The 15,984-nt window shown below is 34.0% G+C and overlaps 1 protein-coding gene across 2 annotated transcripts in view; it reads right to left on the minus strand.

Moving 5' to 3' along the window:
* STK33 (serine/threonine kinase 33) overlaps positions 1–15,984 on the minus strand; it is a 56,857-nt gene that overhangs the window by 17,240 nt on the left and 23,633 nt on the right. For both annotated transcript variants that reach the window (XM_023522944.1, XM_011379574.2), the window contains exons 8-10: positions 12,296–12,371; positions 7,956–8,068; positions 7,423–7,508 (exon numbers count right to left, since the gene is read on the minus strand). In XM_023522944.1, coding sequence (XP_023378712.1) covers positions 7,423–7,508; positions 7,956–8,068; positions 12,296–12,371 — 275 coding nt within the window. The remainder of the gene's footprint in view (positions 1–7,422; positions 7,509–7,955; positions 8,069–12,295; positions 12,372–15,984) is intronic.

Raw genomic sequence — 15,984 nt, forward strand, 5'->3', positions numbered from 1 at the left:
ATATGTGTCATCAGCCTTCTAGCTTCAACAGAAATTAGAAATGAACCAACAAACCAAACAAAAATGGGTAGAATTGTTAGGATAGACACAGTAGATTGTATGTCACCTCACTATCAGAACACCAACCTCTGAACACCCTTTACTGGCTATATTCATGGGGTCAGACACTGAACTCATCGACTATGAGGGGCAAACAGCCAGGAGGCAGCAGTAACAGGTGGATAATCTGAGGCTATCACAAGTAGAAAGCCAATCTTCTGGCTAATAAATTTGCATTTATTTAACAGATAGTTGAGGCTCTTTTACTTTGAAAAACTAGAAAAATGGACACTCATGGAGGAGTGGTCAAAAAATAAGATCTGGATTTAACACCTTAGTAGACAAGTTCCACAAATGGAGACCCAAACATACGTCCCCATCTAACAACATATCTTTTCAAGGACAGTGCCTATCAATATTTTGTAAACAATAGGTATTTTTTAATGAATGAATGATATGTATGAGCTTGAATGAGATGGTATGAAACAAAATCAGCAGCAAAACTAAAAGGAAACATTCTGGGTCTTTAGCTTATAGTTATCATTTTCTACTTTCTGCAAATAGCTAGAATTCTTCATTTTGTAATGTCCTTAGGAATACATTTTTTTCAACAGAAAAATGGAATAGTCACTATAGATTATATATATTCCAAATTAAAACAATGAGATGCTAGTTTTCACCTAATATATATAAATTTAAGTCTGACAATACTCTGTGTTGGTGAGGGTGTGAGGAAACAGGCTCTCTCATTTACTGGCTTTTTATGGAAGGGTAAATTAGCAGTAATCTATCAAAGTGTGTAATGCACATTCTCTCTGGCTAGTAATTCCACTGTTAAGAATTTATCCTATAGATATAATGACACAGCATGCAAACATATATTTACAAGAACATTTGTTGTACCACTATTTGTAATAAGGAAGATCTGAAATAATTTAAATGACCCATATTCATAGGGGATTATTTACAAAATAATAGTGTATCCATAGTTTGGGGGTACAATGCTGCTTTTTTAAAAAAAAAAAAGAAAACCTTCCAAAAAAAAATAAAAAAAAAAAGGATAGTTTGCATAATACGAACCCATTTGTGTAAAGCATATAAATAAAAATGCAGAGAATGTTTGCGAAAGAACACGTAAGAGACTTAACGATGATTATCTTTGTAAGAGGGAATGGAGTTAATGGAGGAAGCTATTTTTCCTGTTGTATTTATCATGGTTAATCTCAACTATTACTTTTATATGACTAGTAATTAACACAGATTACATTAGGAAGAGAAATAATGTAAGTTGCAGATACTCACAAAGACTGACAGCACCCAATACAATTACCAAACCTGTCCTAATGGGTCTTAATGAGTCTAAGGCAGAGGCATATCAAGGTAGTAACAGCCATTAAAATAAGCAACTGTGTGGCACTTTAAAAATTTTTCGTAGTAGTCATTGCAGTGATTTTCTTCCCACAAGTGCAGCGACTATATGAGTAGACAGATTGGTGTTGATATTCCAATTCTTCAGAAGAAAACAGCCTGAGAAATTTAGTAATTTACCCTTATTCCAGAAGTGCATTTCCAATTGCCTGCCAAGAATTTCTAGCTAGAGGTGTTGCTGAGCCTTCAATACTCTATTGTATATTTGAAAGTTGCTAGGAGAGTGTATCTTTAAAGTTCTCGACACACACGAAAAATTTTAACTATGTGATAGGATGGATGCATTAACTAAACTTACTGTGGGAATCGTTGCATAATAAATTCATATATAAAGTCATTATGTTGTATACCTTAAACTTATATAATGTATGTCAATTATATCTCAATAAAGCTGGAAAAATAAAAGCAAACTCAATATATTTTAAACCAACGTTCTTTAAACTGGTGTATGCTTATACCTGTCTGTACAGGAAGACTTTCCAAGGGATGTGTGGGCAAGATTAAATGGAATCAATTTCAAGATCCTCAATTTCCAATGATTATTCTTTTTCAAAAGTCACCTGCTTGGGTAAGGATTTGCAGTAATCCTTTCCATGCTCTTTTTCTTAAGTCAGCTTTTCCAATGCTTGTTATTATACATATGTTTGTGTATGTATGTGTGTATATGTGTGACAAAAGGTTTGTATCTACAATATATAACAAACTTTTATAAATCAATAAGTACAAGATATAAAACCGAATATGAAAAATGAGGAAAAGACTTGAACAGGCATTTCACAAAAAGAAGATATCCAAAAGCCAGTAAGCATAAATAAAGGTGACTGATTTCACTTGTAACTCAGGAAATGCAGATCACAATAAGATACCATTATATATCTACCAGAGTATCAAATTAAAAATATTGATAATAACAAGCACTAGAGAAGATAGGGCGCAAAACTAGAACTCTGACACCTTGATAATGAGTGGTACAAACACTTTGGAAAAGGGAACAAAGGAACTTTTGGGTGGTGGGGGGACCAAGGAGAAAACTCACGTAAATTCAGCTGTGATCATGGTACTTCAGTGCCTTTGAGTAGCCATCCATTGTAAAAATAAATCAGATATAAGGTCCTCTCTATGGTAAGCCAAGGTCTAGAGCAAAAGAGCTCTATCTGTCTTTACAGCGTAATTTCCCACTACTTCCCTAATGTCTTCTATGGTTCTTGAAAAACAGAACTACTAATAGACTTCATATTCTCTGAATATACTCTCTTTTTTTTCCCTGTTTCTATATCTTTGTAAAGTTCTTTCTATCCAGAATCCCCTTCCTTCCTACCATGACTCCAACATTAATTTCTACTTTTACCCACTCTTTTAGAGTCAGATCACATATCACTTTCACTTTAAGTAGTTTTTGTAATCCCCTGAAGGGAATAATAGCTCTCTTCTTGAAAATCTAATAGTACTACTACCATATTATATACCCTATATAAAATATGTATGTTTATTTTGAGTATATATTTATATATTTCATAGAATATATTTTACTATATGCTATATGTAATATGCAGAGTATATTTTTATACATTTATTTAAAATATATACATAACACACACATTATATACTCATTCTCTGCCTGTGTTTTTGTCTTAAACCCTCTACGAGGCTGTGGAGAACCTGTGGGCTGAGACTGTACCAGACTCATCCTGTGTCCTCCACAGCACATAGTAGTTATTCAACAAATATTCGTTAAATTGTTAAGTATATATCAATCATTGAATAGTGAATAAATTCCCAAGGTTCCTAGTTCATGAGCTGCTTCTTAACATAATTTTTATAAAAACTTTCTTTAAACAGGACCTCAACAGCATATTCATATACATAAGATAATTCAGAATTTAAAAATAACTAAAGATAGTAAAATAAAGATAATCATATTAACATATTTAGGATGAAAATATAAATTAGGAAAAAAAAACAACAATTAGGCATCAGGAAATTTTCATTTTCTTTTGTAGAGTGTATACATTCAGGCTAAAGGTCAAAAGCTAATGACCAAAACATGAATAATAATTTTTAAATTAACAAACAAGAGCATTGTTCACATATCAGGAAAGACTGTTCTGAAATTAGACCCTACGCACCTTGATTACAAGTGCCTTTGCAAAGTGTGATGACTATAAAGCAAAGTACACTGTAATCTGTGTAAATTACTCAAGGGGAGAGACTGTGTTTTATTCATCTGTGTACCCCTATAGTGCCAGATGGATTAAAATTAAAAGATACTTGTAAAAATCAATATAGACATTTAAATGACGTGTCCCATTTAAAATAAGCCACCTTACAAGGCTGAGACATTATAACAATAATTTTCTTCATTTCAAAGAGCATACAATCGGTCTCCACTATTTATGACAGGAAGTTAAAATTCTAGTCTGAGATTTGAGTTCCCTCACAATTTTCTTTCGTTTTCTAAAAGTCTCATTTCCCACTTCTTTCCTTCGAGCATCTTATCTGCCAGTCAAATTGAACTTCCTGATTTCACACTTGCTTGCCTCTGTACCTCTGGTCATTTGGCAATATCTTATGTCATTTATCATTTTCTTCCTCACATTGTAACTTACATAGCTTATTTCCCGTAGTAGATTGTGAGTTCCTTAAGTCAGAGACTATGTCCTATATGACTGTAACTATATTTTATTACCTAGCACAGGGTCCTGGCACATGGTAGGCACCAAAAAAAAAAAAATCTGCTGAAGAAATCACTGAGCGTATGAACTCAAATCTGGAAACAAGTTTTTGACAAACCATAGAAGAAAAATGTTTCCTTAATTTATAGCAGGATTCTCAAATATAAACAGGCACTAAAATACCTGGGAAACTCATTTAAAATGCAAATTCTTGGTGTTAGTTGTCACGAGGGGACTTGAAGGAATCCCAAGAGGCAACTATAATTATCTAATGAGAAGAAATAAACTCCTGAAACACTGCTGAGAGTAAAGAGGGCAAAACGGAAGAAACAGACACAAGAGGATAACAGGCACACTCCTGGCAATGGGAGTCATCCTCGAACTCTTCCTTGGTAAGAAAGTCATTTCTTGGCTGTTTTTCCTTACATCTAATCTCTGACTTTTGAAATCAAGATGACAATGTGTTTAATTTAAGTTCCATTCACTTCAATGTACAGAGAGAAATAATGATTATTTTTCTCATAATACTCCAGATATGATCCATATTTCAAAATGCACAATACATAGGTTAAACTATAGAAACTTTTTATGTGATAAAGTTCTTTGAAAAAAAAATGATACTAAGTGTTAGATATTGCAAAAGATACTCTCTGGTTATAAAGCAGCAAGGCACTGAGAGAACTAACATGTTCTCTTTAGATTACTTCAAACAGAGGATGTGAATTATAGGAAGTAAGACTTCAAGTGGTTAAGAAGAAAAGAGTTTTGCCTTTTAGAAGTTCATAAAATGCTTGTATTCTAAACTTCATACACGGAACTCCTTAGGATAGTCTGATATAGTACATGCTATCTGTCACTTCTCTATCCATTTGGCAAAGACTACATAGAGACAAATGTTACAGAGGCTCAAAAATGGAGACTTCTGGAAAAATGACCAAAGCCAGAAATAAAGCTGTACTAATTGGAACACAAATAATTAAACGGCCAAACCCGAATGTTGTGTGATGCTGAAATGAGAGATTTCTAAGGCACACCATCTGTTTTACAGTTCTTGATTTTGCTGTACTACAAATCTACTCAGTACAGTTTTTCAGTGATCTATCTAGCTGCTAGCTTATTTGCACAATTACTTTAGGCCAGAAATACTTATTGTACAGAATCATTTGAGATATCAACACATTCATAGAAGAGGGCAGATATAACGCACATTTTTGAGTGAAGACTATTTTTCTAGGCCTTGGAGGAAAAAAAAATATTATTCAAAGAAATGATTAGAAATTGCCAAAGGAAAATTACAGAATTTAAAAGAAGAGTGATATCACTATAAATTTATGGTATCTAAACTTATCTGGGCCTTCAGGGTCACCATGAACCTCTCTGTTGGCCAGTCTAGTGGAAACTTCTCATTCTCGTCTTAACCTCTCAGGAGCATTTACCTGAGAGTTGACTGCTCTTGCTTTCTCATACATTTTTCTCACTTAACTTCCCCGGCATCACTCTCGTAATTTTCCTCCTTCCTCATTAGCTATTCCTTCTCAGCCTCCCTTGCTAGCTTCTCCTCTTCTAAATGCTGTAGTACGTAAAGGCAGGGTGCTGGGGCCTCTTCTCCTTTCTATCTGTATTTTCTTCCTAATTTATCTCTTCAGCCCAATAGCTTTAAATGGCATCCATATACTCATGATTCGCAAATTGATATTTCCAGCTCAGACTTCTTCTCCAGCTCCAGACTCATATATTCAATTACTTATTTGTTATCTCCACTTGGATGTCACACAGACATCTCAAACTTAGCATACCTAAGTTTGAGATATGGGACTCTTGATTCACCACCCTTCCCCCAGAAAAAATGTCTATTTTTCCTCTAGTTTGCCACATCTCGGTAAATGGCACCAAGTAAAATCTAGACGTCATCCTTGTTTCCTCCATTATCCTCATCCCTCATCTAATCCATCACCAAGTCCTGTCAATCATACCTAAAAAATATATCCCATTTATTTCTCTTCAACTCTACTGCTATCATCCTGTCCAAGCCACCACCATCTCTCAACAATACTACCACAATGTAAGCATATCTCTCCAGTACCTAACGCAGTGTCTATCAAGTAATAGATGCAAAATAATTTTTTTCATAGATGATTATTGCTTAGCAATATTCTGATGTATCTTTAGAAACATGCAGTCTCAGTAATCTGACATTTTCTGAGATACCTACAGACTTATTCATTTATGGAATCATTCACTCATTCAGCAATTATTTATTGAGTATTATATTAATTGGTATTAGGTTCACCTGCATATTCTACAGTTTCTTAAAGATGACAGAAGTTTGTTTCCTACTCATATAGAGGTAGGCAGTCAAGGGCTGGCATGGCAGCTCTGTGAGCTAAGAGTCCTGGTTCCTTTTATCTGGCTGCTCTGCCATCCTCAGCTTACGGATTCCACTTTATGGTCTATTTCGACTGCTCAAACTCCAGCCATCACATCTGCATTCCAGTCACCAGGAAAGAAGACAGGCATGAAGAATGCCATACCCCCTCCATTTAAGGACACATCCCAGAAATTGCTCTTACTTCCACTTGGATCTCATTGACCATGACAATAACTAGCAAAGACAGGCTAATTAGCAAAGAATACTAGATAGCAATGTGTCTAGCTAGAAGTCAGGATCCTCATTACCATGAAGAAAAGAACAGATATTGAGAGGTAAGTAGCAGCCTCTTCCAAAGTTCCCACCGCAACCAGGTAATGTTATGGGTACAGGGATATAAAGATCAGTAAGACACGGGATCTATGCTCAAAGTATTTAGTCTAATGGGAAAAAGCAATAAGTAAATGAATAGTTACCAAGATTTCAGCCACTATTAGGAGACGTTGGCTTTTCTGAGTACCCAAAGATTTCTTGCATCCAGAGAGTTAAAGAGAAGTAGATGGTTCTAGTGCTTTATATCACTAAACTATACTGACTCTTCAGTATTCCACAGTTTTAATAATGGACATTTCTTAGCTCTGTTCTACTGGATTTGAGACATTCAGGACAGGAAGCCAAGCAAAGTTCATTCAAACCTCTATAAATATATATAAACAACTGTAGTAATAGTTTTAACAGTCTGAAAATACACATTACAGAAATGTGTCATGATTCAATAATTTCTTTAACTTTTCAGAAAGATGAGAAAAATTGACTACTCTAAGAAGACTATACATAAACTGCAAGGCTGAATGAAAAGAAATAAGCAATTGTAGCATGTCAAAAAGGAAAAAAAGAAGTAATACTGTAACTTACTGTTATCCACTGGTTATCTAGTAGTTCCTTAGCTGTGATTCTGTGAGCAGGATCAACTTTCATAAGTTGTTTCAGAACACTTTTAGCTGCGAATAAAGGAAAATCCCGAAAATCTTATTTATCTCAACTAAAATTAATATCATACATCTTCCAATTTATTTAGAATAAGGTCTATATGACATGAAGAAAAGATGCGAGTTATAAAATAAGTATCAGTATAAATGGTTAAGAAATAAAATTAAGTCTTACAGTGAGGTTTTATTGCCTGGATTTCCTGGTTTATATTCTACAGTAAAAATTAACTAGATGATCAGCAAATTTCCTTTTCAATTTTTATTATGTATTTTCTGTTTGGGGCGGAAGTTTGGACTATTAAAATCGGAGTGAAGATATTACCATTTCCACAAGTAAATAGTGTTTATTTCTACAAGTGAAATTAATGACCAAAGAGAGATTTAAAGTATTTGAATTACTAGTAATTTTATTATGTTACCTATATTTGCTTTACTAAATAATAACAAACCTATATTTACCACTATCACTTATGGAATCCCAGACTGCACCATCAAAATGTAGTTCTCCTTTTCTTATTAGCTCAAAAAGCTTCTCTTCGGAGCTTGCCAAAAAGGGTGGTTCTCCACAAAATCTACAACAAAGACAATCGTTTTGTTTAGACTTTTTGAAAATCGAAATAAGGCTATTAAAAATTAAGTTTCCACAGGACTTGGAAGTAGTGGTGCTACATATTTAAGTAAAGTGTAGGAAGAAGGATAGAAATGAAGACACTGAAATTGTTAAAGATTTTGCTTACTTTGGTTCAATCATCAAATCAAATGGAGACTGCATCCAAGATATCTAGAGAGGGCTGAGACTTGGAAGGGCAGCGATGGAAAAATTAGAAAGGTCATCAAGAGCACAGATGCGTATTAGAGATCAAGGCCAAGCTCATCCACATCCTCCTATTCCAAATTACTATGTATGGATGTGAAAGTTGAACAGTGAAGAAGGCTGACAGGAAAAAACTTGATTTATTGGAAATATGGTGTTGGACAAGAGCTCTATGAATACCCTGGACCACCAGAAAGATGAACAAGTGGGTCCTAGAGGAAATTAAGACTGTAACATTGCTGAAGGCAAAAATGGCAAAACTGAAGCTGTCCTATTTTAGTCACATCATGAGAAGGCAGAGTTCTTTGGGGGGTGGTGAGGGGGGAACAATAATGCTGGGAAAAACAGAAGGCAGCAAGAAAAGAGGGAAATCAAATACGAGATAGACTGACTCCATAAAGAAGCCATATGCATGAATTTACAGGAGCTGAGTGGGGCTGTCAAGGACAGGACATCATGGACATCACTCATTTACAGGGTCTCCAGGAGTCAGAGCCGATTCAATGGCAAATAAGACACATACACAGGAAGAAGTAGGTACCTCTCTGGATGTAGAAATCGGGTTTTGCAAGATCAGTTTTAGGCTCTTGCATACATAGAAACCTCTAGATCTGCAAATGACCCAAAGCTCTTCCAGGTGGGGAAATACTTAAGTGGCCTTAAAATTCAGGATGGTGTTGCAGATAATAGAGGCGATATTCTTCATTGTGAGCAAGGGTAAGGTAATGCCTACAGCACATAATCCAAACTAAACTTATGGAAAAATATACTGAGCCATCAGACTCTAATGAGAGTTATCAGAGTCTAACTGATCATATAAGAGCTTTACCCAAGGTAAAATACTATAAAAATGTTAGTAAGATTAAACCAAGAATAACCCTGGGAATGTCTATGGCCCTGAGTCAAAGCCAAAAATCCATAAAATGACAACTCTTCAAAAATAGTATACAAAATGCAGAAGGTCTGGATAAGGAAAATCAGATGATGATTTGATCCTTCAGTCTGGAAGGGTGAAAGCTAAGTATATATAACGACCAACATCAGTAAAACCATGTATAAGGTAAACATGGGCTTATTTGCACATTCTATAACATGTGGACCATGTGTCTTTTAAAAGTTAAGTACTGTACTACATGGAAGACCATGGCAAGTCTGTGCTTCTATAGGTAATCCAGTCCAAAAGCTATAAAAGCATGGTTGAAAGCAGAGTTCAATTCTTCATAGTACATTCTCAACAAATGTTAGCCACCACCATTATTTCAACCCTGACCTCTGAGGACAACCCTGTATACAACAACCAGATTTTCCCAATGAAAAACAGACAGAGGTTGGACCTGGGCTGTCAAAGAGGCAACTCTGTATGTCTATTCTTCAACTCTCAAGATTGTATTTTTCCACTTTATTGCTGAAAGCATAAAACAGCATAATTACATTATACTTCCCATGTGCTGGTCTACTATCTACGTAAGTATAAGAATCTTTAAGTCTCTTAATTGTTACATTTCTACTAATATTTTTAGCTATATTTTTCTTTAAGTTCTTTAAAAATCTTCCCCATGAACATTTTCTAAATTTTAAGTTTGATAAATGTTTCACATGAAAATGATGATGGTGATGACAATTTTCCTAGGGAAAAAAAGTTGTTTTCATCCTAGTAGTTTATTAAATTAGGTTGGACAATATAGCTTTTCATTTACCAATAGGTTCTTATTAAGAGATAGGTATTTATCGAATTGTTCTGAAAATTCTTACTTTAATGCTTTTTACTTCTCCAGCTCATTCTGACCCTCCTCTCTCTGATCTTGCTTGCCTCACTATCATTTACTTTTAAAATGCAATTTTAAAAAAAGCCAGAAAAATAGTCTTATGGACAATTATTATCCATTGTAACAAGTATAGGCTAGCAAAAGCCCAGCTCACTGAGTCTGTTAATAACCAGCAATATGCACATCCACCAATTTCTTAGCTGTTCCTGCCTTGCTTGACTAGCATGCAACTATAGCTTAAGGGCTATGTTGAAAAAAATCCACTGTTTTTCTGTCCATTGCAATTTTACATACACAAGAATTTATCTAATGGTTGGTCAATCAGCAGCACGTGAAATTTTATGACAGCAATTTTCTGCACATCCAAGAAAAGGGAATCCAAGACATGAAAAATGCCTCTTAAAGCTTTCCTATTATTTTCCGTTGCATTCATAGGAATCAAAACAGCAGAGGATATACCCATAAAGAGTATTTATGTTAATTTCACCTTGAGAAAGTATGTTATCATTGTCCAATTAAATAGAAATGAATCAGGAGGAGTAACTGATAACCAAGAAAATAAACCCCCTGCAGAAGGTAATATGTTTGTGCCCTCAGTGAAGGAAATTACCTCTAAGACCACTGGGCTCAGGCAAATTAATGAATAGGCACTGATTAGCTAAGTAAGAGTCTACTGTAAAGAAAAAACAATGTCATTAGATGATATGCAGCCATGCTCTGAAGCAGAAAAAATAAAATTATATCTTTAAGAGAAAAAATTTCTAGCATATTAATATATTATCACTTTCCTTAACATCAAATTCAAACTAAGAAGGCAGCAAACATAGGAACTGTGTAATATTAGATTACACATATTATATTTGACTTATGTTGTGTAGAAAGTCGTGAGCGTATAAAACACAATTTAAAATGTTATATTTTTAATTAAAGACTAAGGCTCAGAATTTTTACAATATGATTCTAAGCAGCACAAAATAATGATCAAAACTTTGTGAGTTCATTTATACTTTATGCAATCTAAGCAGTTGATATATGTTGACCATCTGAGTTACAGCTATAATCACATCATCCAATATCTACTGCCTGTGTATTCCATTTTGCAAAACTGTGAAAATGTAACTACTGTGATGTCAATATTTAGAAATGATCTAGAAGAGGTAGTGCGCAGTGAAATCTTCAATGTGACTATAAAACTAATGTTGCAGCAACATAAAAATGTTCATATTTACCAAGAGGCAGAAGAATGGTCACTAACTTTTCAGAATACCTCTTAGAAAATTCACTTTAATTCAATTTAACAAACATATATTGAGCACTGACTCGATGCCTACTATTGTTCCAGGTACTGGAGATGTAAAGATGAATAAGATCTCCATTCTTCAAGGAATTTAGAGCAAGGAAAATATACATAATACACATAATACAATAATTATAATATTGTAATCTAGTTTTTAAAAGTGCTATGAGAACACAGAAAAGTGAACAATTAATTATATCAAATTTACGCATGTGCAAACCTTCTTGTTTGGATATTTTATTATTTTGTTTTTCTTTCAATGTTACTGTTTTGCATGCATTTTTGTATGTTGCCTTAAATCCTCTGGGGAAGATTATAATAAATGTAGTAACTCTGCTGAGGTAGAGTAGGAGTTGGGGAAATAGCGGTGTTAATGTTTGACCTGGTTGCACCCAGGAGAGAGGTTAGTAGAAAAGTAAAAGAACATTCTAGGCAGAAGGAACTGCATGAGCAAAGACCCAGAGGAAAGCGATATAGGGATCCGGGGCTGAACCTCCATCTAGTTAGTGCGCATTCCTTACATATGCCCTGTCCACAGAGTAGCTCCTGTGCCAGGTTCCGGCACCTCCTTCTACCTGATGAGCTGTTAGTGATTCTCTTGAGAAAATACAAAGAAGCTTGGTTTGCAGCAAAGGACCAGGGAGGTTTTAAGGCAAGTTTTTCACTTTGCTCAGATCATCCAGTGCCTTGTAGTATTTACAGATCAATGAAAAGTGAAGCTGAAAGTTTTAACTTTATAGTATTAAAAAAAAAAAAATACTTGATGGGTGCACCTGACAACTAATAAGAGAGCCTTCAGTGACTTCCCAATTGCTTTTCAGTCACTTTTTAAAAACTATATTGTTTATTTAATTTAAAAATCTATGTGATTCTACTATTAGAAACCATCCATTTTAAAGTGTACATTTAGCAGGCTACTTACAAAATGTACATTATGACACCTATGCTCCAAATGTCACACTGCTGGCTATAGTCGTGGGCATTGATAACTTCGGGGGCTGCCAAACAAGCAGAAATAAAATAATATTAATAATACAATAAATGACTTCTAAATGCTTAAACACGAAGCATGAAAAATGTGCTGATGTGCTGTAATTTATTCCCCCACAGGGAAAAAGAGAATCAACAGCAGATGTTGAATGAATAATGTACAGGCCTTAACAATTGATGTCACCGTATCCTCACTCCTGTCATTTAGCTTCTAATGAAACGACGGCACAAACTGTGTAACTAAATGTATGACTACTCTTCATTCTTTTGAAACTGTTAAGAAATGATTTTGTTCGGATTTTGTTGTAGAAGACAACAATACTTCAGTTCTTTTCCAAAACTAGAATTGAATACATGCCTTAAGTAGATACATTTTAAAGGAAACCAAATATGTGGAAATTTGGATTCACAGAAAAACTAAGATAAATAGTTACAAATCACTTTAGTAAACTAATAATAATATCGCAGCATGCCTATGAGAATATGAATTCTTTTTCACGTTTTCTAAATGAGAACACTAAGACAGAGAGCTCCTACAACATAACTGCATCGAAAAGCCAGTCAGTCACAGGATAAGGACTAGGAACCAGGGACTCCTGACTCCCCAACTCTGATTTTGAATAGTTTACAACATATTCAAAATCTTTCAAAGTTGAACTTTTTTTTTTTAACTTTAAGGTAGCACATTTTCTAATGATTATATTTTTTATATTGACTGGCTTTTAAGAGAGTCACATATGATATTCAAGACTATATCTATTTTACCTCTACAGCAAGGGATCACATATCTTTCTTTAAGGAAAAAGAAAGAATAAAACAATTATAAACATAAAAATAAAATATATGTATATTATATATGTATATATTTCAATAGAACTTTAAAATTTACTAAGTACTTTTGTATCAATTATCTTATTTGTATAAATTATGTTAAGGATCTTGTGAGATGGGTATGTAGGCATTTGACTCAGTAAGGACACTAAGGTTCAGATATATTAAATGCCTTGCTTAAAGTTACAAAGGCATTTTTATTTTAGAAAACAGTTTCAGTCTTCCCCATCTACACACACACACACACACACACACACACACACACACACACACACTCTCCTTTTAAAACTAATAAAAGCAAATGGAATTTCATTTCCTCTGCCTATTGTTAACAGAACTAAAAAGCAACAAAAAGGAGTCCAAAGGTAAACTGAAGAATAAGAAAAGGCTCAACTATGGATAATTAAACTGAATAATTTGTCTCCAAAGTATTGAAAATTAATCTTTTCCTTTAAGCAATTTCTTGTATTATTTAACTCTACTTAAACTCTTTAAATACTAAATCATTAAAGTTCAAGTTATTCTATGGCCACATGTCTAAAATTTACCACAAAGGTAAATTTTAGGATTAGGTGCCATGAAGGATCTCCATATTGGTGCATCATACACACAGCAGGGCCCCAAATTCCTGGTCCTCACTCTTTCAGAGTCATCTTAATTATCAGGGGCATTTCTGCTGTACTGTCATCACAGCTCTCATAGGGAGGCAGAGGCCAAAATAACTGTGCCAGGGAGCCATTTAGGAAGTCAGCAAAGCTCTTCAAACCATCTGTCTTCTCTCTTGTTCTCTCGCTTGTTATCTGTGTAGACAACTAATAAGCAGGCATAAAACTCAGGGTGCTTGGATATATTTCCCCCATGTAACTACAGACCAGATGTCTTTTGCCAACAGGAGGATATGAACAGAATCTAAAGCAGCCTTTTCCCAAATAAGATAAGACAATTTCCAAACTTTATGCATCAAGTAGGCAAAAAACAAACAAACTAACTAACTAACAACTCCGTATACTCCTCGGCAATAAAAATGGGTAAACTACTGATATGTCTCAAAATCATTACATGAAACAAAAGAAGACAGACACAAAAGAACATATACTGTATGATTCAGTTTATATAAAGTTCTAGACAACCAAAACTAACCTATGGGGACAGAAACCATCAGTGGTTGCTGGAGCCTGGATGGGGGATTGACTGAGAAAGACACAAAGGAACTTTCTAGGGTGATAGAAATGTTCTGTATCTTCATTAGGATAGTGATTAAACAAATACATGCAATTCTCAAAACTCATTGAACTTTACACTTAATATCTGTGCATTTTATTGTATGTAAATCATATTTTGGTAAAGTAGATTTTTTTAAATAAATCTACTAAAAGCACAAAAAGTATTTCTCAAAGCCCTATCTTGGTAGATGACTTTAAGAATTCTCTCTTAGAAATCAAGAGAAGCAACAAGCAAAATTAAATTAACAATATGGAGAGTCTGAATCACAAAGGTATCACAGTTGATTTAATAAACACACACAGAAATTTTTATGCTCAACAAACCAGAAATATGCATAATTTCTAAATATCCAATGCAACATTTACAGAAACAAATCATGTGTTCAATCACAAAAATTTTTTTTCTAAAAGTTGGAAAAGCTTTAAGTCACAACTGCCTACTACAACGAAGAAAACCAGACTGGAAAACCAAAAGGCTAGGAAAACTAACACACTCATTCACATGAGCATCGAACACATTCCAACTACCTATAAAATTCCAAAAGCACTTCTAAATAATTTTTGGATTAAAGAAGACTAAAACTAAAATTATAGACTATTAAGAAATGAATAACAATTTGGACACTGTATATAGCAAAAGAAATGGTTAAAGAAGTACTCAGAGGAAACCATATAGCCTTTAATGCATTCATTAGAAAATAAGAAGACTAAAATTAAATAAGTATTTAGTTTAGGAAATTAAAAAGTAAACTAAAAGAAAACTGAGCACCAAGTGCCAGGTACTGTGCTAAGTAAGCACTTTACATGTATTTTCTCATTTAATTCTCATGTCAACTTGGTAAGAAATTATTATTTCCATCTTAAATACGCCCTCTCCCCTTTCTTGTTTTATTTTTTCCTCCTTAGCATTTCTAACATACCAGATATTTCAACTGTTTTTGTTAAATGTTTCTCAACATGACATTTTTACATTTTGTTTACCATTGTATTCCCAATATCTAGACCAGTGCCTGACACAAAGAGATTCTCAAATATTTTTCATACATTAGTGACATAATCCCTATTATATGATGTAGAAATTATGACAAAAGCAATTAAGTGGTTTGCCCAGGGTTACTCAGATTCTATGTGGCAGAGCTGGAATCCTGAGTTAGCTGGGTGAGGTCAGAGGCCACATTCTGTCTTTTTAAAAATATTAGAAATCAATAGGGGGATATAACAATAGATATACAGGAAAATCTGAAAAATTAAAAGTGAACGTAATATGCATATTTATGTCAACAAAACTTAAAATCTCAATGTAATAAACAATTTTCTTAAAAAAAATCATAAAAATGATTCAAGAAGATGTGAAAAATCTGAATAAATCAGTATAAATTGAAAACATAATAGAAACTTCATTCCCCTTCACCCCACAAAGAGTACCAGGACCAAAAAAATTTTAGGGGGAATTTCATCAAACTAATGAATAGATAATTTCTATTACTTACATGGTTCACAAGTATATAAAAAATGAAAATGTTTTATTTAAAAAAATAGGCTACATTACCCTGACATCAAAAATGAC

The sequence above is a fragment of the Pteropus vampyrus genome, unplaced genomic scaffold (genome assembly GCF_000151845.1).
Source record: "Pteropus vampyrus isolate Shadow unplaced genomic scaffold, Pvam_2.0 Scaffold366, whole genome shotgun sequence".
Taxonomy (NCBI): domain Eukaryota; kingdom Metazoa; phylum Chordata; class Mammalia; order Chiroptera; family Pteropodidae; genus Pteropus; species Pteropus vampyrus.